At 39.0% G+C, this 26,078-nt stretch overlaps 1 protein-coding gene across 1 annotated transcript in view; it reads left to right on the forward strand.

The window, feature by feature from the left end:
• LOC110536247 (neuropeptide FF receptor 1) overlaps positions 1 to 26,078 on the forward strand; it is a 72,737-nt gene that overhangs the window by 41,501 nt on the left and 5,158 nt on the right. The window contains exons 5-6 of the mRNA XM_036936147.2: positions 7,588 to 8,012; positions 25,633 to 25,732. Coding sequence (XP_036792042.1) covers positions 7,634 to 8,012; positions 25,633 to 25,732 — 479 coding nt within the window. The 5' untranslated portion in view covers positions 7,588 to 7,633. The remainder of the gene's footprint in view (positions 1 to 7,587; positions 8,013 to 25,632; positions 25,733 to 26,078) is intronic.

A 26,078-nucleotide genomic window follows, 5' to 3' on the forward strand; every position in this document is an offset into this window, starting at 1 on the left:
AGGTGTATGAATACTTTCTGAAAGTCATTGTTTTTAACTGACAAAACCCAAACTGTGCAGCGTCCATTTGATGAATGGAAAGAGAAATCGTTATAAAACACCAAAAGGTTTCATGACAAGCCAAGCCTTCAATACTGGTTAGGCCTATAAGGTAGGGATGGATGTATTTTCTGTTTGTCGAGATTGACATAGTCATAGTATATTTATTTAGGTGTTGAAAAGGCAAACCATGATATCGAAACACCCAAAGTCGGTATGCTTTGTTAATTGGTTGTGTGGTACATTGGCACACAAACCTATTGGTGGAAAATGTGTTGCATATATTTTATAGAACTATAAATATGGCATCAAAATGTTAAATCTGATTTCCCCCTAGCTGATTGTCTGCAGCCAGCGCTGATAGTATGGTAGGCCTATAGGCAGGGAGAGTGAGCTCGTCTGTGGTGGTCAGCAACCCTAAACCTTCTGGCCTGTAGCCCTGCGTGGCATTTACTAAGTGGCAAAGTCATTATCTATGTTTATAAACACTATAATGTGGAGTGTCACGCCTCTCCATTATAGTTGCTAGAGTAATTGTTATTCGTGCTCATAAACACTCATTTTGAGTGAGTTCTATGAGGGGTGGGTGTGGGCATTTTGTTACTTAAAAAAGTATATTTACAGTACATTTCGAAGCGTCATTTAGACCTGCTTGCTTATTGGTCAAAAGGGCTTCAGTGATGTTTGCAGTAATTTTTACATTATCAAGAAGGTAACATAATGTATTGTTCTGCCTCATGTTTTGAAGAGCTTCCATTTCAATGGCTGGTTCATCATTTCACCAGCCTCAAGATAAGTCATGAAACAAATATGAGTCATTACCAATATTTCATTCCTGCAAGGACAGGTTGAGTGGTTGAGGTGTCCAGCTGAGCCAATTACTACCAATTTTCAATATGGATTTGTTCTAAATTATAGTACTTTTTTATATTATTTTCTGAATATACTGTAAAAATAGTCATCACTCTAGTTTGTAGATGTGGACTTGAGTTTTATGTGCACATAATCGCATCCTTGTGCTTCATCTCAGTGCGTATGAGGTAAGCGTACATTACTACAATGAAACATCTGTGATATGAGATCATTGTTATTCATTCTGAAAGCAATGTCCTCAAGCCCAGATCAAAAGTAGATTACATTGTCTTTCTTTGTCCCAATAGCCAAACTTGTGCACTACCAAGTATGAAGTGATGTATTGGCCAAAGTATACTGAACGGAAATATAAACACAACAAGCAACAATTTCGAACATTGTACTGAATTACAGTTCACAGAAGGAAATGATTCAATTGAAATAAATGTATTAAGTCCTAATTTATGGATTTCACATGACTGGTCAGGGACGCATTCCTGGGTGGGCCCTTGTGACGTTGGAGGTGGCTTATGGTAGAGAAATTAACAAATTCCCTTGCAACAACTCTGGTGGACATTCCTGCAGTCAGCATGCCAATTGCACAATCCCTCAACTTGATAAATCTGTGACATTGGGTTGTGTGACAAAACTGCACTTTTTTTCTGTTTTTTTTTTGTTGTGGATCATTAATATTGCGGAAAGAATGTTGCTTCCATCAATGTAATTGTCTGCATCATTTCCAATCCCCCATATATTTTTGGGGTAAATATATATACACGCATGCATACATATATACATACCTATCTAGACATACAGTACATACTTTTTTTTAGAATAGAATATACCTTTATTGTTCCCCGCAAACCCTACCACCCTTCCCCCAATTGGAGTAAACCAATAAACACTTAGGCTTATACCTTCATTTTATATCTTATACACATTTTATTTTATAATAGTTATATTTTATTTGTTTTTAGTCCTTCCTCTCTTTCTGATGTCCATCCAGTTTGATTTCTATTTGTAACTGTGATATTTCACAAAAGTTCTGAACCTGTATACATTTTACAGACCCTGTATGTTTTACATTGGTTATCTTGTTATTAATCCCACCCTTCAGCTCCATTCAACCCCTCCCATCTATCTCTCAACATAATCCATTTTGGATTTCTATTTGCCATATATTTTTCAACTGTGCAGTGATGCTTCACAAAAGTATTGAAACGTTCTATTCTCATAGCTTCTACAGATTGTAAAATAAACATTTTTGCTAAAATAATTATTGTGACTTCTTTCTAATTTCTAAAGACTGTTGACATCCAGTGGAAGCAATAGGAACTGCAATCATATTTCTATTAAAACGGGCTTGCCATAGAAAACTAATGGAGAACAGATTGACCTCCATTTTTTCCCCTGGCTGGATTGTGCTCGGGGTTTCGCCTGCCAAATAAGTTCTGTTATACTCACAGACATCATTCAAACAGTTTTAGAAACTTCAGAGTGTTTTCCATCAAATACTACCAATTCTATGCATATCGTAGATTCTAGGCATGAGTAGCAGGCAGTTTACTTTGGGCACCTCAGTCATCCAAACTTCTGAATACTGCCCCCTACCCCGAAGAAGTTAAATGACATTTTAAAATTTTTATTTATCACACTTTTCTTTAACCATTTATGTTCTTTAATACAGGGCTGACATACAAGTTCCTTCCCTTTTCCCCTTCTACTTGCCTCTTCCATTTTTGTGGCAATGCTGCAATTTTGGGTAGAGCAGACATGTCCATGTCTGTGTTAGCTGTATGTGTGACAACTCCACCAGTCCTATTTATGATATCATTCACAAAAATTATACCTTTAAAAAATCTATATATTTGATCAATTAGTATATTTGAGTTGAACCACTATTTGTTGTATTATTTGTTCTGTCTTTTCAGGTGGATTAAAGTGAAATTGCAACCAACTTGTTGTTTAAAAAATAACGATATTTTGGAGATGATTTCCTTTTCAAACAACCGAAAGTGAGCAGGTGTAATATGAATAAAGGGAAAAGGCCCTTCTTGAACACAGGATGAGACATTCTTACCAATTTACTAGAGAACCAGTTTGGATTTAAGTATAACGTTTGTATGAATGATGCCTTTAGTGAGAGGTCTAATGCTTTAATATTTAATCATTTCTGCCCTCCGAATTCATATTCATTATACAAATAGGCCCTTTTAATTTTGTCTGGCTTTCCATTCCAAATAATAATTTAATATTTTTTGTTCATATAATTTCAAAAGCAGGTCACTCGGTGTAGACAAAACCATAAGCAAATAGGTAAACTGTGATATGACTAAAGAGTTAATAAGGGTGATTTTTCCACAAATAGACAGGTATTTTCCTTTCCATGGTAGCAAGATCTTATCTATTTTTGCTAACTTTCTATAAAAATGTATTGGAGTGAGATCATTTCTTTCTTTTGGGATTTGTATACCGAGTATGTCCACATCTCCGTCAGACCATTTAATTGGTAAACTACATGGTAATGTAGAATTAGCATTTTTTGAATGATCCAATACGCAATACAGTACAGAGGATAGCAGAAGTATCTAGATCCTTTATGAGGCCGTGGAGAGATTATCATTATGGTTTTAAAAGAAAACAAATCATCAGCGTACAATGACACCTTCGTTTTTAAGCCATGGATTTCTAATCCCTTAATATTATTGTTTTGATCTAATTTTAACAGCTAACATTTTGATGGCCATAATAAATAGATATGCCGATAGTGGACAACCTTGTTTTACTCCTCTTGACAGTTTAAAACAATCTGAGATGTAGCCATTATTTACTATTTTACACCTAGGGTTACTATATATAATTTTAACCCATTTTTTAAGAGATTCCCCAAAATTGAAATATTCTAGACATTTAAATATAAACTCCAGTCGTACTTTATCAAAAGCCTTTTCAAAATCAGCTATGAAAACCAGGCCTGGTGTCCCCGAAATGTCATAGTTTTATATTGTTTCCAGTACTTGTCTTATATTATCTACAATGTATCGTCCATGTAAAAATAATGTCTGATTAGGATGAATAATATCTGACAATACTTTTTAAATTCTATGCGGCAAGCATTTTGCTTGGATTTTTGCATCGCAACACTGAAGTGTAAGAGGTCTCCAATTTTTCTAATGGACTGGATCTTTATAAATACCATTTGGGTCCTGTTTCAGTAATAATGAAATCAGACCTTCTTGTTGAGTGTCTGATAATCTACCATTTTATATCGGAGTGATTAAAACATGCTAATAATGGTCCTCTGTGTAGATCAAAAATAAATTGGTATACTTCTGCTGGTATGCCATATAGCCCTGACTTTTTCCCATCCTTAAAGGCCCCAATTGCATCAAGAAGTTCCTACTCTGTAATTTGGCCTTCACATGATGTTTGGCCTTGTACAGATGTTAATTTTACATTATTATTAGGGAAAAAATCCATACAATTAGTTTGTTAGTGGAGATGGAGGAGACTGAAATGAAAACATATTCTTAAAGTACTTTACTTCCTCTTTCAAAATATAATTTGGTGAACCATGCATGACTCCATCATTTGTAACAAGTTTTAATACATTTTTTTGGTAGCATTTCTTATGTTGAAGATTGAAAAATAATTTGGTGCATTTTTCCCCATATTCCATACAGCGCTTTATTTTTATAATATATTACACTGGATCTTTCTTGAATAAGTTCCTCCATTTATTTTAGTTTTTCCTCTGACTTATTCTGTGCCTCTATTTTACAGTTTTTATTGATATTTAACTGTACTGTTAGTCCTTCAATTTCCTTTGATAATATGGACTCTTTTGATCTAAATTGCGTTTGTTTTATAGATGAGTACTGAATTGCATGGCCTCTAATGGCACACTTAAAAGTTTCCCGTACAATAAGGGGATCTGCTGTACCTATGTCATGTCTGGAAAAAGGCAGTTATAAATTATTTTGTCCTAGTTCTAAACAATTTATCATTTAATAGGCTTTGATTAAATTTCCAATATCCTCGCCCACGTGGAAATATTGTACGGGTAATACCTATGCCAATTATGTGATGATCCGACCGCATTCTGTCCCCTATCAACACTTTTCTAACTTTTAGTGCCTGAGAGAATGACATAAGAAAGTAGTCGAGACGACTAGCTTGATTAAGCCTCCGCCATGTATATCTCACTTGGTCAGGGTATTTAAGTCTCCAATTTAGAGTGGACTTTTATTGTCCCCAGCACAAAGTGCACCTGTGTAATGATCATGCTGTTTAATCAGTTTCTTGAAATACCACACCTGTCAGGTGGATGAATTATCTTGGCAAAGGAGATATGCTTACTAACAAATTTGTGAACACAACTTTTTGTGCATACAGTATTGAACATTTCTGGGATATTTTATTTCAGCTCATGAAACATGGGACCAACACTTTACATGTTGCATTTATATTTTTGTTTAGTATAAGTAGGCTATGAAAAATTCTTACACAAATTACAGAAAAGTTCAAAGCACTGGAGATACAGTGCCTTGCGAAAGTATTCGGCCCCCTTGAACTTTGCGACCTTTTGCCACATTTCAGGCTTCAAACATAAAGATATAAAACTGTATTTTTTTGTGAAGAATCACCAACAAGTGGGACACAATCATGAAGTGGAACGACATTTATTGGATATTTCAAACTTTTTTAACAAATCAAAAACTGAAAAATTGGGCGTGCAAAATTATTCAGCCCCCTTAAGTTAATACTTTGTAGCGCCACCTTTTGCTGCGATTACAGCTGTAAGTTACTTGGGGTATGTCTCTATCAGTTTTGCACATCGAGAGACTGAAAATTTTCCCATTCCTCCTTGCAAAACAGCTCGAGCTCAGTGAGGTTGGATGGAGAGCATTTGTGAACAGCAGTTTTCAGTTCTTTCCACAGATTCTCGATTGGATTCAGGTCTGGACTTTGACTTGGCCATTCTAACACCTGGATATGTTTATTTTTGAACCATTCCATTGTAGATTTTGCTTTATGTTTTGGATCATTGTCTTGTTGGAAGACAAATCTCCGTCCCAGTCTCAGGTCTTTTGCAGACTCCATCAGGTTTTCTTCCAGAATGGTCCTGTATTTGGCTCCATCCATCTTCCCATCAATTTTAACCATCTTCCCTGTCCCTGCTGAAGAAAAGCAGGCCCAAACCATGATGCTGCCACCACCATGTTTGACAGTGGGGATGGTGTGTTCAGCTGTGTTGCTTTTACGCCAAACATAACGTTTTGCATTGTTGCCAAAAAGTTCAATTTTGGTTTCATCTGACCAGAGCACCTTCTTCCACATGTTTGGTGTGTCTCCCAGGTGGCTTGTGGCAAACTTTAAACGACACTTTTTATGGATATCTTTAAGAAATGGCTTTCTTCTTGCCACTCTTCCATAAAGGCCAGATTTGTGCAATATACAACTGATTGTTGTCCTATGGACAGAGTCTCCCACCTCAGCTGTAGATCTCTGCAGTTCATCCAGAGTGATCATGGGCCTCTTGGCTGCATCTCTGATCAGTCTTCTCCTTGTATGAGCTGAAAGTTTAGAGGGACGGCCAGGTCTTGGTAGATTTGCAGTGGTCTGATACTCCTTCCATTTCAATATTATCGCTTGCACAGTGCTCCTTGGGATGTTTAAAGCTTGGGAAATCTTTTTGTATCCAAATCCGGCTTTAAACTTCTTCACAACAGTATCTCGCACCTGCCTGGTGTGTTCCTTGTTCTTCATGATGCTCTCTGCGCTTTTGACGGACCTCTGAGACTATCAGAGTGCAGGTGCATTCATACGGAGACTTGATTACACACAGGTGGATTGTATTTATCATCATTAGTCATTTAGGTCAACATTGGATCATTCAGAGATCCTCACTGAACTTCTGGAGAGAGTTTGCTGCACTGAAAGTAAAGGGGCTGAATAATTTTGCACGCCCAATTTTTCAGTTTTTGATTTGTTAAAAAAGTTTGAAATATCCAATAAATGTCGTTCCACTTCATGATTGTGTCCCACTTGTTGTTGATTCTTCACAAAAAAATACAGTTTTATATCTTTATGTTTGAAGCCTGAAATGTGGCAAAAGGTCGCAAAGTTCAAGGGGGCCGAATACTTTCGCAAGGCACTGTACACTGTGTGAAGATTAATTTTATTGCATTCAATGCATCTTCATTTATACCTTTTAAATGTGCGATTCTGTTACTTGTGTGTTAATTGGGCCCAAAACAGTTTCGTTGTTCAAACCATTCCATATATTTAAACATTTACCATCAACTTCATCTTCAACAGTCAGTCGTTTGTTGTCAATTTGAGTGTGTTCAGGTGTGTTGACCTTTGAGTGTGTTAATTGGTCTGTGTCTTGAAAGGTTGTCTATTTGAACAGTGGGAGGGAGATGTAGACATGATATGTGCTCTGCAGCAACAGTTTTTGTTGTGTTTAATAAGCTTTTAGCATGGTGTGTTTTAACTTCCTTAAAACCATCTGTTTTATAGCCTAATAAATATTTATTTGATTTTGACCATTTTTATCAGTCCAGTTATTTAATCTTGTTGACGTGCACAGGGTATGGCCAGCACTGTCACACACTGTATGGATACACAGTGAATGAATACATTAGAATTTCACAATAGTTCCTGATTGTATGTTTTTGTTTGTGTCACAAGGTGTAGTGTGTTATCAGACCAATCCATCCTGAAGAAGGAAGAAGTGATGGAGGTGTGGAACAGTGGTGAAGAGGAGGGACTGACTGAACTGGAGGGCTCCTCAGACACCATGACAGCCCTGACCACCTCCAATCACCTCCTCCTCCATCACAGAGCTATTAACGACTCCAACTACACCACCACCAACAACATCACCTACTTCCCTTACTACCAGCACTCCCTCCCTGTGGCTGCTAGCTTCATCCTGGCCTACCTGTTCATCTTCCTGCTGTGCATGGTGGGTAATGTACTGGTGTGTCTGATCGTGCTGGGGAACCGTCGCATGAGAACCGTCACCAACCTCTTCATCCTCAACCTGGCAGTCAGCGATCTGCTGGTGGGCATCTTCTGCATCCCCACTACTCTTGTGGACAACCTCATCACAGGTAGGTAAAACAACTTGGTTTAACTAAGCTGGTGAACTCAACTCTGTCTGAGTTTGGCGAATGCAACTGAGCAGGATAATGCAACTCAGCATCATCAACTCTATTACATCCAGTGGTGGAAAAAGTACCCAATTGTCATACTTGAGTAAAAGTAAAGATACCTTAATCGAAAATGACTCAAGTAAAAGTGAAAGTCACCCAGTAAAATACTACTTGTATAAAAGTATTTGGTTTAAATATACTTAAGTATCAAAAGTAAATGTAATTGTTAAAATATACTTAAGTATCAAAAGTAAAAGTATAAATCATTTCAAATTCCTTATATTAAGCTTGTTATTTTAATGGATAGCCAGAGGCACACTCCAACACTCAGACATCATTTACAAACAAAGCATGTGTGTTTAGTGAGTCCGCCAGATCAGAGGCAGTAGGATGACCAGGGATGTTCTCTTGATAAATGTGTGAATTTGACAATTTTCCTGTCCTGTTCAGCATTCAAAATTTAACAAGTCCTTTTGGGTGTCAGGGAAAATGTATGGAGTAAAAAGTACATTATTTTCTTTAGGAATGTAGTGAAGTAAAAGTTAAAGTGGTCAAAAATATAAATTGTAAAGAAAAGTACTGATACCCCGAAAACTACTTAAGTTGTATTTTTACTTCACACCACTGATTACATCCCATTCATTTAACTCTATATCAAGGTGAATGTGTTGATCAATGTGAATTTAACTACAAACTTAATTCCACTCTAGAAACAATCCATGAATAGTGTAATATCCGTGACACATCAATATCAGACCTAAAGATTGAGTCAGATCCATTTCCACTCAGGTCTGGTATGTAGATATTAAAGTAATTTGTGAATTGAATGACTCATCAAAAAGAAAGCACATAAGCAAACAATTATAATTAACAAAGTATATCAGGTGACTATTAATATGTTATTGTTCATAGACTGGGTTTAGATTTTGGAGGGACCAATGGATGCCTATAAGCATTAAAAATGTTATACTTGTCCACTATCTTTTTGTCAACCCAAGACCAATGTGAATGCCAATTCAAATCCTGCCTGTCCATATAATTAACATGACATTGCTAGAAAGTGAATTAGATAATATGATTAATTAATTAATCCTCATATTAAAATGTCCATGCATAGTTGATGCCACATCATTATGAATCAGCCAGGGAAAGTGTTGGAAAATTAAAATGGGGGGGGGGGGGGGGGGGATTTACCCCACGTTACCCTACTGTACACTGATCATATTAGACATAGGCCAATGTACAATTATCAATTTAGACATTTAGTGTAGAGGCAACAGAGATTCATCAGAATTTCAGGTGTGAACATGTACTTTGAATGAAAACAAGCTTTTATTTTGGTTTCTGATGTGGTACGGCAGTTGAACTAAGCTCATGATACATTTATAAGTTATATTCTTCAAGAATCAATGCATACATCATTCATTTATAAGTCCAAAAATGGATGTACCAGGGTCATTCCACGAAGTTGGTGCCTTTAAAAACTGGTGCAGTATTTTGACATGTTTGTCATGAATTTACTTTCATTAATCTGATGACTGTTATTTATCTAATTAACTAACTATGTTTAATTGTTACCCAATTGAATGAATCATGTAACAATTAACTCATTGGGATTTGGGGCACCACTAGAGCAGTTCTAGAGTTACCTTCTCCCGAATTAAACTCTAAAGGTCTTTACCTATGGGGCGGCAGGTAGCCTAGTGGTTAGAGCATTGGGCCAGTAACCGAAAGGTTGTTAGATCAAATCCTCGTTCTGCCCCTGTTCCTAGGCTGTCATTGTAAATGAGAATTTGTTCTTAACCTGTCTAGGACTGGGGAACCCCGTTCTGCTAGCGGAACCCCTCGCCAACAGCCAATGAAATTGCATGGTGCCAAATACAAATCAACAGAAATCTCATAAATCAAATTTATCAAACATACAAGTATTAGGCACCATTTTAAAGAAAAGTCTTGTTAATCCAGCCACAGTGTCTGATTTCAAAAATGCTTTACATACAATTAATCACTAACCTTTGATCTTCATCAGAGGACTTCATCAGAGGACTTCATGTTACACAATGCATGTATGTTTTGTTTGGTAAAGTTCATATTTATATCCAAAAATCTTATTTTACATTGGCGTGTTATGTTCAGTAGTTCCAAAACATGCAGTGATATTGCAGAGAGCCACAGGAATTCACAGAAATACTAATTATAAATGTTGATGAAAATTCAAGTGTTATGCATGGAACTTTAGATATACTTCTCCTTAATGCAACCGCTGTGTCAGATTTAGAAAAAACTTTACGGAAAAAGCATAATCTGAGAACGGCGCTCAGAGCCCAAACCAGCCAAAAGAAATATCCACTATGTTGCGCAGTCAACATTAGTCATAAATAGCATTATAAATATTATCTTACCTTTGATGATCTTCATCAGAATGCACTCTCAGGAATCACAGTTCCACAATAAATGTTTGTTTTGTTCAATAATGTCTATTTATGTCCATTTATGTCCAAATAGCTTCTTTTGTTAGGGCGTTTGGTAAACAAATCCAAAATCGCTTTCAGGTCCAGTCGGACAAAAAGTTCAAAAAGTTATATTACAGGTCGAAGAAACTTGTTAAACTAAGTATAGAATCAATCTTTAGGATGTTTTTATCATAAATGTTCAATACTGTTCCAACCGGAGAATTCCATTGTCTGGAGAAAAGCAATGGAACGAGAGCTACCTGTCATGTGAAATGCGCGTGACTGAGAATGAGGCTGCTGGCAGACCCCTTAGTCAAACAGCTTGCATAAGGCCCCCCTTCACTGTAGAAGCCTGAAACAACGTTCTAAAGACGGTTGACATCTAGTGGAAGCCTTAGGAAGTGCAAAATAACCCATATCCCACTGTGAATTCGAGAGGGGCTGGTTCAAAGACTACAAACCTCAGATTTCCCACTTCCTGTTTGGATTTTTTGCCAGCCATATGAGTTCTGTTGAATGATGTCACAGACATCATTCAAACAGTTTTAGAAACTTCAGAGTGTTTTCTATCCAATACTACTAATAATATACATATATTAGCATCTGGGACTGAGTAGGAGGCAGTTCACTCTGGGCACGCTATTCATCCAAAATTGAAAATTCTGCCCCCTATTCCAAATAAGTTTTTAACTGACATGCCTAGTTAAAAACAAATAAAACAACTATCACATCCATAAACAGTCAACTTATTAATCATAACCTCATATCATATCATCCTTCTGAACAGTTGTATCCTTTCATCTGCAAAAACCTGAGCCTTACAGATGATTCAGTACTACACAACTTGGTTTAATTATTTATTTACTAGCTAACTAAATAGTAACACAGGATAGACATATACACTTAATACATAAGAAACAGGTCCCTGGTGGACTGACAACAATATGGCTGCTTGTTACAAAAGACATGGAGAGAAAGGAAGAGAGGGACAGAGACACTTAACGTTGCTACATTTAGAAACTAGTCTCACTTATACTTTATACACGAACCACCACCTGCTTGGAGAAAAATCATGAATGTATTCACGTGAAAAATGCCTTTTGTTTCCCGTGTTGTTCGCTGTGTATCTATCTGAACAGGGCAACCTTGGAAAGGGGGTTGGGCCTTTTCTCAGAATGCTTCTAAGGCCTTGATTGTCAAAAAGGTGTCCCCACACATCTTCTAATGTTGTTCTCCAGTCATCCGGTATCCGGTGACTTGTTGTGTAGTTCTGAACAGAACTACAAGTTTATTCTCCTCCAATTCGCCCTGAAAGATGCTTCTTTGAAGATAGGCGAGCCTGCCATGTTGATGGTTCCCAGTGGGGTGATGAGAGTAGCGGAATATGATGGTTTGAAGAGAGTAGTAGAATGGTCCCGCTTAAATTTGCGTTTCTAGATACTTTACTTAGGGCAGCTAATCAGCCGTACCAGTGATTTGTCCGGGAGGTGAGTTTATCATCTCTACCTCGTGTTGAGATTCTGAGTTCAAACCACTTTAAATGTGAGCTGCAGCTCAACGTCTCTCTGGTATGTTAATTCTTAACTCATCATTTTATACAGTTCATTCAAAAGGGCTGTTCCGTCAGGCTGACATGCTCTCTGACCTCACTCAAGGTGGCGGTGATTACTTACTGTGCAGTTATAGAAACAATTTCCTATTATAGTTTCAAAAATCATATCCCTCTCTTAACAAAAACACTTTCATCATTGTTCATATAGCATGCACAAAGTAGAAAGGGCTTCACAGGCAAGGGCTTGGTCTCAATATTGAATCATTTCTGGGTCACAATTAAGTACACTGCCTTCAGAAAGTATGCACACCACTTGACTTATTCCATATTTTGTTTTACGGTCTGAATTCAAAATGGATAAAAAATGTAAAGTTCTCTGCACACAATATGACAGTGAAAACATGTTTTGAGAAATTTTTGAAATTGAAATACAGAAATATCTAATTTACATTAGTATTCACAACCCGAGTCAATACATGTTAGAATCACCTTTGGCAGTGATTACAGCTGTGAGTTTTCTGGGTAAGTCTCTAAGAGCATTTGTCCATTTTTTAAATCAAATCAAAATGTATTTGTCACATGCTTCGAATACCGCAGTGAAATGCTTACTTAAAAGCTCTTAACCAACAATGCAGTTCAAGAAATAGAGTTATGAAAATATTTGCTAAATAACATAGTCAAAAATAAAATAAAAAGTTACACAATAACGAGGCTACTGTATATACAGGGGGTACTGTTACCGAGTCAATGTGCGGGGTTACAGGTTAGTCAAGGTAATTTGTACATGGAGGTAGGAGTAAAGTGACTTTGCATAGATAATAAACAGCGAGTAGCAGCAGAGTAAAAACAAAAGGGGGAGTGTCAATGTGAATAGTCCAGGTGGCCATTTGATTAATTGTTCACCAGTCTTATGGCTTGGGGGTAGAAGCTGTTAAGGAGCCTTTTGGACCTAGACTTGGCACTCCGGTACCGCTTGCCGTGCGGTAGCAGAGAGAACAGTCTATGACTTGGGTCTGCCTTCCTCTTCTCCTCCACTCATCCCTCCTTCCTCCCCAGCCTTTATCTCTGTGGGTCAGGCCAGTCTCAGTCTGTTGTTGTATGAATAATGAATGGACCAGGGACACGGCAACATCAGTGCTGCAAACTTCCTCCATAATGAGATCCAAGCTATGGATAGAGGAGTAGAGTGGCAGGGTGGGAGGCAGGTAAAGATGTAACCACCATGACTGGATATAAAAGGTATACAGTACAATAATAGGTTCGCTGCACTTCATGTCTAAACATGCAAATAAACTGCCAGTAAACACAATTGTTGAGCATCAGTGATCAACGCATATGGATTGTCCTGTGTAAAGCTTTGTTACACAACATGCTAGGGGTAGCATGTAGATAAGCAGGAACAGAGAGAAGAAAACCAATAGAGAAGCAGTAATTTTCCCAGCAATGTTATACAATGACAACTTTGTCCTTCAGTATTTCTCCTGACCCCATTGTCTAGTTAGGGCCCAGCACCACTACAGACTTGGTTAGTTACTCTTGACCCCTCGACAGAACACAAAGGCTGTAGTGTTACATGGTGACCTACCTGGGAGTGGACCTGTTCTGCTGTAGTGGACAACATCGACCTGTAGGATAACATTTAACTTAAAAGGTGGGAGGTCACTGAGCAACATTGAATAACATTTTCCTTGAATGGGGGGATGACACAGATTCCGGTAATTAGTCCTATCCCAGACCTGAAGAATCTGGCTTCTTTTGGTGATACGAGACTAAGAAATATGTATGAATCAAATACATTATACATTTAGAATGTTTGGACATGTTTATTTTTTATATTCTAAACAGAGGACAGGTAACTAAGTGGTGCAGCGGTCAAAGGCACTGCATCTCAGTGCTAGAGGCGTCACTACTAGCACCAGGGTCAGCGCACTCTCAAATGTTGTTTTTGCCAACATTGTAAGCCTGCCACGCACACACTATATGATACATTTATTAAACATAAGAATGAGTGTTAGTTTTTGTCACAACCCGGCTCGTGGTAATCGACAAAGAGCTCTTATAGGACCAGGGTACAAATAATAATATAATCAATCATTTTGCTCTTTATTTAGCCATCTTACATATATAACCTTATATGTTCATCAAAAATTGTGAATAACTCACCACAGGTTAATGAGAAGGGTGTGCTTGAAAGCATGCACGTAACTGTTAAATTGGAGAGAGTCTGTCTTAAATCATTTTCCACACACAATCTGTGCCTGTATTTAGTTTTCATGCTAGTGAGGGCCGAGAATCCACTCTCACATACAGTTGAAGTCGGAAGTTTACATATCATTTAGGTTGGAGTCACTTAAACTTGTTTTTCAACCACTCCACAAATTTCTTAACAAACTATAGTTTTGGCAAGTCGGTTAGGACATCTACTTTGTGCATGAATTTTTCCATCACTTGTTTACAGATTATTTCACGTATAACTCACTGTATCACAATTCCAGTGGGTCAGAAGTTTACATACACTAAGTTGACTGTGCCTTTAAACAGCTTGGAAAATTCCAGAAAATGATGTAATGGCTTTAGAAGCTTCTGATAGGCTAATTGACAACATTTGAGTCAATTGGAGGTGTACCCGTGGATGTATATCAAGGCCTACCTTCAAACTCAGTGGCTCTTTGCTTGACATCATGGGAAAATCAAAAGAAATCAGCCAAGACCTCAGAAAAAAATTTGTAGACCTCCACAAGTCTGGTTCATCCTTGGGAGCAATTTCCAAACTCCTGAAGTTACCAATTTCGTCTGTACAAACAATAGTACGCAAGTATAAACACCATGGGACCACGCATCCGTCATACCGCTCAGGAAGGAAATGTGTTCTGTCTCCTAGAAATTAACGTACTTTGGTGTGAAACGTGCAAATCAATCCCAGAACAACAGCAAAGGACCTTGTGAAGATGCTGGAGGAAACGGGTACAAAAGTATCTATATCCACAGTAAAACGAGTCCTATATCGACAAAACCTGAAAGGCAGCTCAGCAAGGAAGAAGCCACTGCTCCAAAACCCCCATTAAAAAAAGCCAGACTACGGTTTGCAACTGCACACGGACAAAGATTGTACTTTTTGGAGAAATATCTTCTGGTCTGATGAAACAAAAATATAACTATTTGTCCATAATAAACCATCGTTATGTTTGGAGGAAAAAGGGGAAGGCTTGCAAGCCAAAGAACACCATCCCAACCATGGGGCATGGAGGTGGCAACATCATGTTGTGGGGGTGCTTTGCTGCAGGAAGGACTGGTACAGTTCACAAAATATATGGCATCATGAGGTAGGAAAATTATGTGGATATATTAAAGCAAAATCTCAAGATATCAGTCAGAAAGTTAATGCTTGGTCGCAAATGGGTCTTCTAAATTGACAATGACCCCAAGCATACTTCCAAAGTTGTGGCAAAATGGCTTAAGGACAACAAAGTCAAGGTATTGGAGTGGCCATCACAAAGCCCTGACCTCAATCCTATAGAAAATGTGTGGGCAGAACTGAAAAACTGTGTGCGAGCAAGGAGGCCTACAAACCCAACTCAGTTACACCAGCTCTGTCAGGAGGAATGGGCCAAAATTCACCCAACTTATTGTGGGATGCTTGTGGAAGGCTACCCGAAATGTTTGACCCAAGTTAAGCAATTTAAAGGCAATGCTACTAATTGAGTGTATGTAAACTTCTGACTCACTGGGAATGTAATGAAAGAAATAAAAGCTGAAATAATTACATTTCTCTACTATTATTCTGACATTTCACATTCTTATAATAAAATGGTGATCCTAACTGACCTAAGACAGGGAATTTTTACGAGGATTAAATGTAAGGAATTGTGTAAAGCTGAGTTTAAATGTGTTTGGCTAAGGTGTATGTAAACTTCCGACTTCAACTGTAGGTACGTGGTTGCAAAGGGCATCAGTGTCTTAACAGCGCAATTTGCTGGCAGTGGCTTCTGATTAAATTATATTTTCACAGAATCGATTGTTGCAATTTCGATGAGGCCCTCTTGTGTCGTCCGTTTCGGGAAAGTACCTGCGTAATTGCACACCCAACTCATTCAGGTACTTCGCTATATAACATTTGACATTGTCCGTAAGCTAGAATTAATTTGCTCACAAAAAATTACACAATGATGGAAATACCTATGTGTTGTCCTTGTTAATGCAGACAGAAAATAGCTCCAACTTCTTAATCATAGCCTCAATTTTGTCCTGCACATTGAATATAGTTGCAGAGTCCCTGTAATTCTAGATTCAGATCATTCAGGTGAGAGAAAAACATCACCCAGATAGGCCAGTCGTGTGAGAAACTCGTCATCATGCAAGCGGCCAGACAAGTGGAAATTATGGTCAGTAAAGAAAACTTTAAGCTCGTCTCTCAATTTAAAAAAAACTCGTCGGTACTTTGCCGATTGTTAACCAGTGCACTTCTGTATGTTGTAAAAGCGTTACATGGTCACTGCCCACATCGTTGCATAATGCAGAAAATACACAAGAGTTCAGGGGCCTTGCTTTAACAGAGTTAACCATTTTCACTGTAGTGTCCACATGTCTTTCAAGCTGTCAGGCATTCCCTTGGCAGCAAGAGCCTCTCGGTGGATGCTGCAGTGTATCCAAGTGGTGTTGGGAGCAACTGCTTGCATGCTCGTTACCACTCCACTCTGTCTCCCTGTCATGGCTTTTGCACCATCAGTGCAGATACCAACACATCTTGACCACCAAAGTCCATTTGATGTCACAAAGCTGTCCAGTACTTAAAAAATATATTATCATGTTGTTCTGGTTTCCAGTGGTTTGCAGAAGAAGATGTCTTCCTTAATTGATCCCTCATAAACGTAACGGACATATACCAGGAGCTGTACCAGGCGGCCACATCTGTTGACTCATCCAGCTGTAACGCATACAATTCACTGGCTTGTATGCGAAGCAGTAATTGTTTCAAAACATCTCCTGCCATGTAACTGATGCGTCGTGAAACAGTGTTGTTTGATGAAGGCATTGTCTGTATATTGTTTTGGGCCTTTTCCCCCAGTATTGTCCCAGTCATATCCACGGTAGCAGGAAGAATTAAAAGTCCTCCACAATAGTATGGGACTTGCCTGTCCTAGCCACTCGGTAGCTCACCATATAAGATGCTTCTAGCCCCTTCTTATTAATGGTGTCTGTTGCTTTTATACACGTCTCTCTACTCGAAAGTCATATTTATTCTCGCTCAAAAAACTCTTGTGGCTTATTTTTCAAATTGTTATGTTTCATTTCTAAATGTCTGCGCAAGAGTGAAGGTTTCCCGCGAGAGAGTAACGGTTAATGTGATTGGTTTGTTAATTATTTGACTAAGCTACCTGTATTTGACATTGTGGCGTTATTTCTCTGAACACTAGATGGTTTAATTTTATTTTTGGCAGGGAAAGAAGGCTACTGAGGCGAGAAAAAAACGTCACCCAAATGTATAGCCCTGTTGGAAAATATAAATGTACTTTTTTGAAAATGTGAATCACATTTTTATTTGGTGTACCCCCGACAGCATTGCGCGTAACCATAGTCCCACACTATTGAGAAAGTGGAGGAATAGAAAAAAAAGAGGGGACGAGAGAAGAATTGAGACAAATGTCGTACACACTGAAAACATGGTTAGACTAGTGATCCTAGGCCCATCAGTGCACCTTGTCTGGTGCGGAGTGTGTATTGTTTGAATGGCAGCTATAAGTGTATTATATTTAGACCTCCTCCCTTTCAATACCCTGCGACAGCCTCCTCACAGGCACAGGTCAAGCATGCTCTATGCTTAACGACCCCCTTGTCAGCCAGGATAAATAGCCCAGCAGCCCTGATTGCTAAATTATATCTTCACTTAGTCATCTATCAATCACATGCCTGCATTAGGAGGAGGGCAGGATCCCACCCCCCACCCATTCCAACCCCTGACAGCCTGATAGACAGAGGGGGGGACGGGAGGGAGGAGGGGAGGGACGGGATGAGACCGGTGGGGTTAAGTGCAGTGGGGGGTGTGATGTGTGGCAGGGAGGAGAGAGAGAGAGAGAGGAAGTTTCTCTTCTCTCAGAGATCCATTAGCTAATGGGTGTCTTAAGCCCTGTCACTTATCCCCACTGCCGTCACCACACACTCATCTACTATGCTTCAGAGACGGAGTGTGTGTATTCCTATATTCATTGTGACTTCAAGTGACCCTAACAGTCTATACCCTAACAGTCTACGACTTTGACAATTTTTTGCACATTATTCTATTTAAAAGTCTGCAAGCTCTGTCTGTTTGGTTGTTGATCATTGCTCGACAGACATTTTCAAGTATTGCCATAGATTTTCAAGCCGATTTAAGTGAAAACTGTAACTAGGCCACTCAAGAATTTTGCTTGGACTGTCTGGGAGTGGTCTGATTGTAGGGGACAAGTTTGTAATAAGAGGCACGAAATTGTACACACCGCTAGGGCATGTCTAAATAATTATGTTGGGCTATAGTGCCATCACAGATTTTGTCCATTACCCCCCCTAGCAACCATTTCAAATATGGCCACCAACCAGGTCCATGGGGCCATATTGGACAGTAGGTCCATGGGGCCATATTGGACAGTAGGTCCATGGGGCCATATTGGACAGTAGGTCCATGGGGCCATATTGGACAGTAGGCACATGTCCATATCTCCATAAATAAAAGGTAAATAAAGCCCAATGATAGCTTAAAATGTGTGGGGTGATGTGGAGAACACAAATATGCTGTATATTGGTCTACTTTAAAGAGTGACGGCCTTTAAAAAGCAACAACCCCTTTGAAGCAAATTAAGGTTGGGTGATGATTTGAAAATGTCCATTTGCCCACTAACATGAGGTGAAAAACTGCAGTGAAGGCTCTCTCCAATAACATAGACAGTGAGACAGACCTTCCCATCAGCTCTGAATTTGTTTACATAAGACAACATTTTGCGCATTTTTGAACTTGAGAAATACTGCACCAAACAGCTTAGTTAGATATAAAATTGCGCAACTAAAACATCCTATGCAAAAATGTATTACAGGTTTCTTGTGTTATCTTAGATTCATTCTGGTATTTTGAGAAAGTGAAGTATGCTTCTGCATCTGCAGTGTCTCATGGGGGACAAACATCATTAATCAATCGTGGAATCGATTAGGAAACACACCTGATATAGTGACCCAAATTAGTTTTTTTGTAATGTCCTCATGCCTAGTTACAATATTTTACATGTATAGTAAACACTCTAAAAACTGATGTATGTTCCCCAGAAGTATGCTGATTACAATGATAAACTACTTTTAAAAGTATGTGGATACCACTTCAAATTAGTGGATTTGGCTATTTCAGCCATGTTCGTTGCTGACAGGTGTATAACATTTTGTACACAGCCATGCAATCTCTGTAGACCAACACTGGCAGTAGAATGGCCTGTACTGAAGAGCTCAGTGACTTTCAATGTGGCACCGTCATAGGATGCCACCTTTTCAACAAGTCAGTTCATCAAATTTCTGCCCTGCTAGAGCTGCCCCAGTCAACTGTAAGTGCTGTTATTGTGAAGTGTAAACGTCTATGAGCAACAGCGGTTCAGCCGCAAAGTGGTAGGCCACACAAACTCACAGAACGAGACCGACGAGTGCTGAAGCGTGTAGTGCGTAAAAATTGTCTGTCCTTGGTTGCAACACTCCCTACCAAGTTCCAAACTGCCTCTGGAAGCAACGTCAGCACAGGACTGTTAGTCGGGAGCTTCATGAAATGTGTTTCCATGGCCAATCATCTGCAACCAAGCCTAAGATCACCCTGCACAATGCCAAGCGTCGGCTGGAGTGGTGTAATGCTCACTGCTACAGGAGCAGTGGAAACGCGTTTTCTGTAGTGATGAATCATGCTTCACCATCTGGCAGTCCGACACACAAATCTTTGTTTGGCGGATGCCAGGAGAAAGCTACCTGCCCTAATTCATATTGTCAACTTTAAAGTTTGGTTGAGGAGGAATAATGGTCTGGGGCTGTTTTTCATGGTTCATACAGCATACAATGACAGTCTACGATTCTGTGCTTCCAACTTTGTGGAAGACCCTTTCCTGTTTCAGCATGACAACGCCCCCGTGCACAAAGTGAGGTCCATATACAAATGGTTTGTCGAGATCGGTGTGGAAGAACTTGACTAGCCTGCACAGAGCCGTGACCTCAACCCCATCTAACACCTTTGGGATGAATTGGAATGCCTACTGCGAGCCAGGCCTAATCGCCCAACATCCGTGCCCGACCTCACTAATGCTGTTGTGGCTGAATGGAAGCAAGTCCCCGCAGCAATTTTTCAATATCTATGGAAAGCCTTCCCAGAAGAGTGGAGGCTGTTATAGCTGCAATGGGGGGACCAACTCCATATTAATGCACTTGATTTTGGAATGAGATATTTGATGAGCATGTGTCCACATACTTTTTGGCCATGTAGTGTATCTGTGACCAACAGATGCATATCTGTATTCGCAGTCACGTGAAATCCATAGACTAATTAATTTATTTTAATTGACTGATTTCCTTATATGAACTGCAACTCAGTAAAATAAAAAAAACATTGCATGTTGCATTTATATTTTTGTTCAGTGTATATTCGATAATCAGAAATTTGGATAGATTTCTGGGCACTTTTTTGCCACTTATTAAAAAGGAAACAAATACATGTAACTGCCAAAATAAAGGAAGCTCCAACCGAAAGTGTCTTAATAGGGTGTTGGGCCACCATAAGCCAGAACAGCTTCAATGTGCCTTGGCATACATTCTACGTGTGTCTGTAACTCTATTGGAAGGATGCAACACCATTCTTCCACAACAAAAATGTGTTGTTTTGTTGATGGTCATAGAAAAAGCGGTCTCAGGTGCCGCTCCTGAATATCCCATAAGTGTTCATTTGGGTTGAGATCTGGTGACTGAGACACACACACACTTTAAACCCCCTATGGTTCTTTGAGACCCCTCTTTCAAAGTAAATTAGATCTTGTCTTTTAGCCTGTTACACAGAATAATGGGCAAATTGGCATTTTTATACATGACCCTAAGCATTATGGGATGTTCATTTCTTAATTAACTCAATCATACCTTTGTGGAAGTACTTGCTTTCAATATACTCTGTATCCCTTATTTAGAGTGCCTTGCGAAAGTATTCGGCCCCCTTGAACTTTGCGACCTTTTGCCACATTTCAGGCTTCAAACATAAAGATATAAAACTGTATTTTTTTGTGAAGAATCAACAACAAGTGGGACACAATCATGAAGTGGAATGACATTTCAAACTTTTTTAACAAATCAAAAACTGAAAAATTGGGCGTGCAAAATTATTCAGCCCCCTTAAGTTGATACTTTGTAGCGCCACCTTTTGCTGCGATTACAGCTGTAAGTCGCTTGGGGTATGTCTCTATCAGTTTTGCACATCGAGAGACTGACATTTTTTCCCATTCCTCCTTGCAAAACAGCTCGAGCTCAGTGAGGTTGGATGGAGAGCATTTGTGAACAGCAGTTTTCAGTTCTTTCCACAGATTCTCGATTGGATTCAGGTCTGGACTTTGACTTGGCCATTCTAACACCTGGATATGTTTATTTTTGAACCATTCCATTGTAGATTTTGCTTTATGTTTTGGATCATTGTCTTGTTGGAAGACAAATCTCCATCCCAGTCTCAGGTCTTTTGCAGACTCCATCAGGTTTTCTTCCAGAATGGTCCTGTATTTGTCTCCATCCATCTTCCCATCAAGTTTGCTCTCTCCCTCTCCCTGTTGCCAGTAGAAATATGCAGCAAGCCCATCAATGGCTACAAATAGCATTTACTAGCAGGTACTAGCTCTGGGTTGCCAATCATTTTGACCATGCCCTTTGTCTTAATTTAACTTAAATTTACAAAAATAAAATTGGTTCTGTCATGTTGGAAATCCAATACCAAGGTGTGGAGACCAACATTTTATTTTAAATTTCAACTTATTTTAGAATAAATAGGGAATTATTTAAGAAAAGTGTAAGGGTGCCAATATATTTGTCCGTAACTGAACCTCCACACGATCACTTTGCTGCTTTTTCTTCTCAAACACGGCTCTGTATTTTGGCCCTGCACCAGATCCAGTCCATGGTGTAACATGGTCCATGGTGTAGCTGTATCTTTGAGTACTCTTCGGGGATCTGTCCCCATAATTTTCAATCTATTTCATAGTCGCCGCCGTTCAAGTACTTACCACAGACACCTAGCAACGTAATACTGTAGCAGCGTAATATTTACATCGTATTTGTTTCTAATTGCTATGAACAATTTTCTGCATCTGTGACATTTTGTGCCTTCTTCCCTAGATTGCATATATAAATTGCAACCAGGGACCGAACACCAGCTCTTAAGATTTCCACATTTCAGAACAAACTTTACCTTTGATAACTCTCTAAACTTTTGAACCAGTTCGTTCTAAAGGCACTCGCACATCTGAGCTATCTTTGTTGCAGGTGCATGGTAACAGTTGAATAACATGAGAAAAAAGAACAAACCCGCACACTGCTCTTTATTAACCTTTGACGAAGGCCTTGAAGACAGTATGTAAAGCTTTATAAAGAGCAGTGATACTAGCAAGGAGGGGGGAGCTTGTTATTCCTTTCTCACAAACCAGTTCCTTCTCCCACCAAAAAGTAAGGGGATGTAGTGTCCTTTTACATAGCAGGGATCCCCCAACAAGCGCATATGCTTAGCTGTTACCCATCTCTGCTCTTGTCAGATGGTCACATAAAATAATGCTATAAAATAATTGCAAAGGTACACATTTCCTGACTCAAGTTGTCACGTATACGCAGAGACTCAGGAAGTAGGTGGAGAAGGAGAGGAGAATACTAACAATGATGCAAGTCAAACGAACAAAACAGGGGATGCGTACTGAACATGAAAACACACCAATACAAGGTGATGATGAAGTCCAGGTGTGCGTAATGATGGGGAGCAGGTGTGCGTAATAATGGTTGCCAGGGCCCGTGGTTAGTAGACCAGCGACATCGAGCGCCGGAGAGCGAGAGCGTGAGTAGGCGTGACAAAACCGATAATACTTTTGATAAAAATAGCCAATTTGGCGGTACGCTTTCAGTAAAACATTGTATTTTTCCATGATTCACAGATTTCTGAAACACCCATTTCCTCACAGCGGAGAAGAGCGAGGCTTGCTACAGGGAGAAAGATGGAAAGAGTAAACTCCACTGAACTAGTTTCAATGTATAGAATGAGTTGGGACATTCTCTCAATGGCCTACACCATAATGTCAAGGTGGAATTATGTTTTTTTGACATTTTTACAAATTAATACAAAATGAATAGCTGAAATTACTTAAATCATTAAGTATTCAACCCCTTTGTTATGGCAAGTCTAAAAAAGTTCAGGATTAAACATTTTTAAACAAGTTGCATGGACTCACTCTGTGTGCAATAATAGTGACTACCTCATCTCTGTACCCCACACACAATTAATTATCTGTAAGGTCCTTCTGTCGTGCAGTGAATTTCAAACACAGATTCAACCACAAAGAACAGAAAGGTTTTCCAATGCCTCACAAAGAAGGGTACATATTGGTCGAGGGGTAAATAAAAAGACATTGAATATCCCTTTAAGCTTGGTGAATTATTAATGACACTTTATATGGTGTATCACTACACCCAGTCACCACAAATATAGAGGCGTCCTTCCTAACCCAGTTGCAGGAGAGGAAGGAAACCAGTCTAAGGATGGATCAGCAACATTGCAGTTACCCCACAATACTAACCTAATTGACAGAGTCAAAAGAAGGAAGCCTGTACAGAATACAAATATATTCCAAAACATGCATCCTGTTTGCAACAAAGCACTAAAGTAATACTACCAAAAATGTGGCAAAGCAATTAACTTTATGTCCTGAAAACAAAGTGTTGTGTTTGGGGCAAATACAATACCACATTACTGAGTTTTACTCTCCATTTTTCAAGCATAGTGGTGGCTGCATCATGTTATGGGTAAGCTTGTAATTGTTCAGGACTGGGGAGTTTTTCACTATAAAAAAGAAACGGAAAGGCACTAAGCTCACGCAAATTCCTATAGGAAAACCTGGTTCAGTCTGCTTTCCACCAGACACTGGGAGATGAATTTATCTTTCAGCAGGACAATAACCTAAAACACAAGGCCAAATCTACACTGAAGTTGCTTACCAAGTAGACAGTGAATGTTCCTGCGTGGCCGAGTTACAATTTTGGCTTAAATCAGTTTGAAAATCAATGACAAAACTTGAAAATGGTTGTCTTGCAATGATTGACAACCAATCCAGGTGGGCAAAGCTCTTAGATACCTAGAAAGAATCACAGCTGTAATCGCTGCCAAAGGTGATTTTAACATATATGTATTGCATCAGGGGTGTGAATATTCATGTATATTAGATATTTCGGTATTTCATTTTCAATATATTTTCAAAAATGTCTAAAAACATGTTTTCACTTTGTAATTATGGGGTATTGTGTATAGATGGGTGAAATATTTTTTTGAATCAATTTTGAATTCAGGCTGTAACAACAAAATTTGGTATTAATACTTTCTTAAGGCACTGTATTATCTATGATGATATAGCCATGTGACTCTTGTCTAATATGGCCCCAGGGAGCTGGGGTAATATGAAAACATATGCGATGGCAGTATAGCTTAAAATACTTACAAGGACTACTCCTAGCTGTGTAAAATGTGATGCCTCTATCACAAAAGCCACAATTCTCCAAAAATTTGACGATTAGCCGCCGGACTATACCGCCTGGTGATGTCACCAGGGAAGCCAAAGCTCCACCCATGCAAAGCCTGCTGATTAGAAGGGCCTGTGTGGATTTTATTTTTAAACATCAACTACGAGGAAATAACACTGATAAATAAAAAACAATCCCATTTTTACAGTGTTAGTTTCATTAGCTGTTGTACAATATGATACAAAGCACACTAAAAACAGAATGTTTCCCTGGCCTGCAGCCACACAAACTTGGGCTCCCGAGTGGCACAGCGGTCTAAGGCACTGCATCTCAGTCCTAGAGGTGTCACTACAGACCCTGGTTAGATTCCAGGCTGTATCACAACCGGCTGTGATTGGGAGTCCCATATGGCGGCACACAATTGGCCCAGAGTCGTCCAGGTTAGGGTTTGGGTAGGGTTCCGTCCTCATAAATAAGAATTTGTTCTTAACTGACTTGCCTAGTTAAATAAAGGTTAAAGAAAAAAAGAAAAATAAATAACTGGGTGAAAATTAAATGGCAGTATGTTAATACTATACTCTATTGACGATTAGGCCAGATCATTCATTGTCATTCATTTCACTGAACACAGATCTTCTATGAAGAAGGGTCAAATCTATACTCCCATTTGTGCAGAATCTAACCACTCAACACACACGTGTTCTCCACTGTGCTGTATATGGCCTAGTACTGTACACACTCAAGTTACACAAATTGCTGCTGGGAAAGTCTATATTTTTTATTTACAATTATTTTACAAGATGATGTTGTTGGTAATTGTCATTTATTTTGTTGACAGGCTGGCCGTTTACCAACACTGTGTGTAAAATGAGTGGTCTGGTGCAGGGGATGTCTGTAGCTGCCTCAGTCTTCACCCTGGTGGCCATTGCAGTAGACAGGTTGGTATGATGGAGATCTACAGAGAGGCAGGGGCATGTGGTGTGAAGGAGAGGTGGTGGTGGTGAATGGAGAATAGTAGATTTGATCCATAAATTACCTAATGTTTTTTTTAGGTTTGCCAATGCCTCTTCCTCTACCTCTTTTACAGTTTATTTGCTTCATTATTTTAACTTGTTTAAACTTGTTGATTGGATGGCTGGATAGATAGAAGGCAGGATAGAGAGAGGTTTGCAGAGCTGTTGATAAAATATGGAAGTTCACACAGATTTGAAATAGATTTGCCTTGCCCCAAAAAAACAAACAGCAAGTGTTCTTCCTTTTCCTCTGTCTATTTCCGCTCTCCAC

Source organism: Oncorhynchus mykiss, chromosome 11 (genome assembly GCF_057628025.1).
Source record: "Oncorhynchus mykiss isolate SJ-2025 chromosome 11, ASM5762802v1, whole genome shotgun sequence".
Lineage (NCBI taxonomy): Eukaryota > Metazoa > Chordata > Actinopteri > Salmoniformes > Salmonidae > Oncorhynchus > Oncorhynchus mykiss.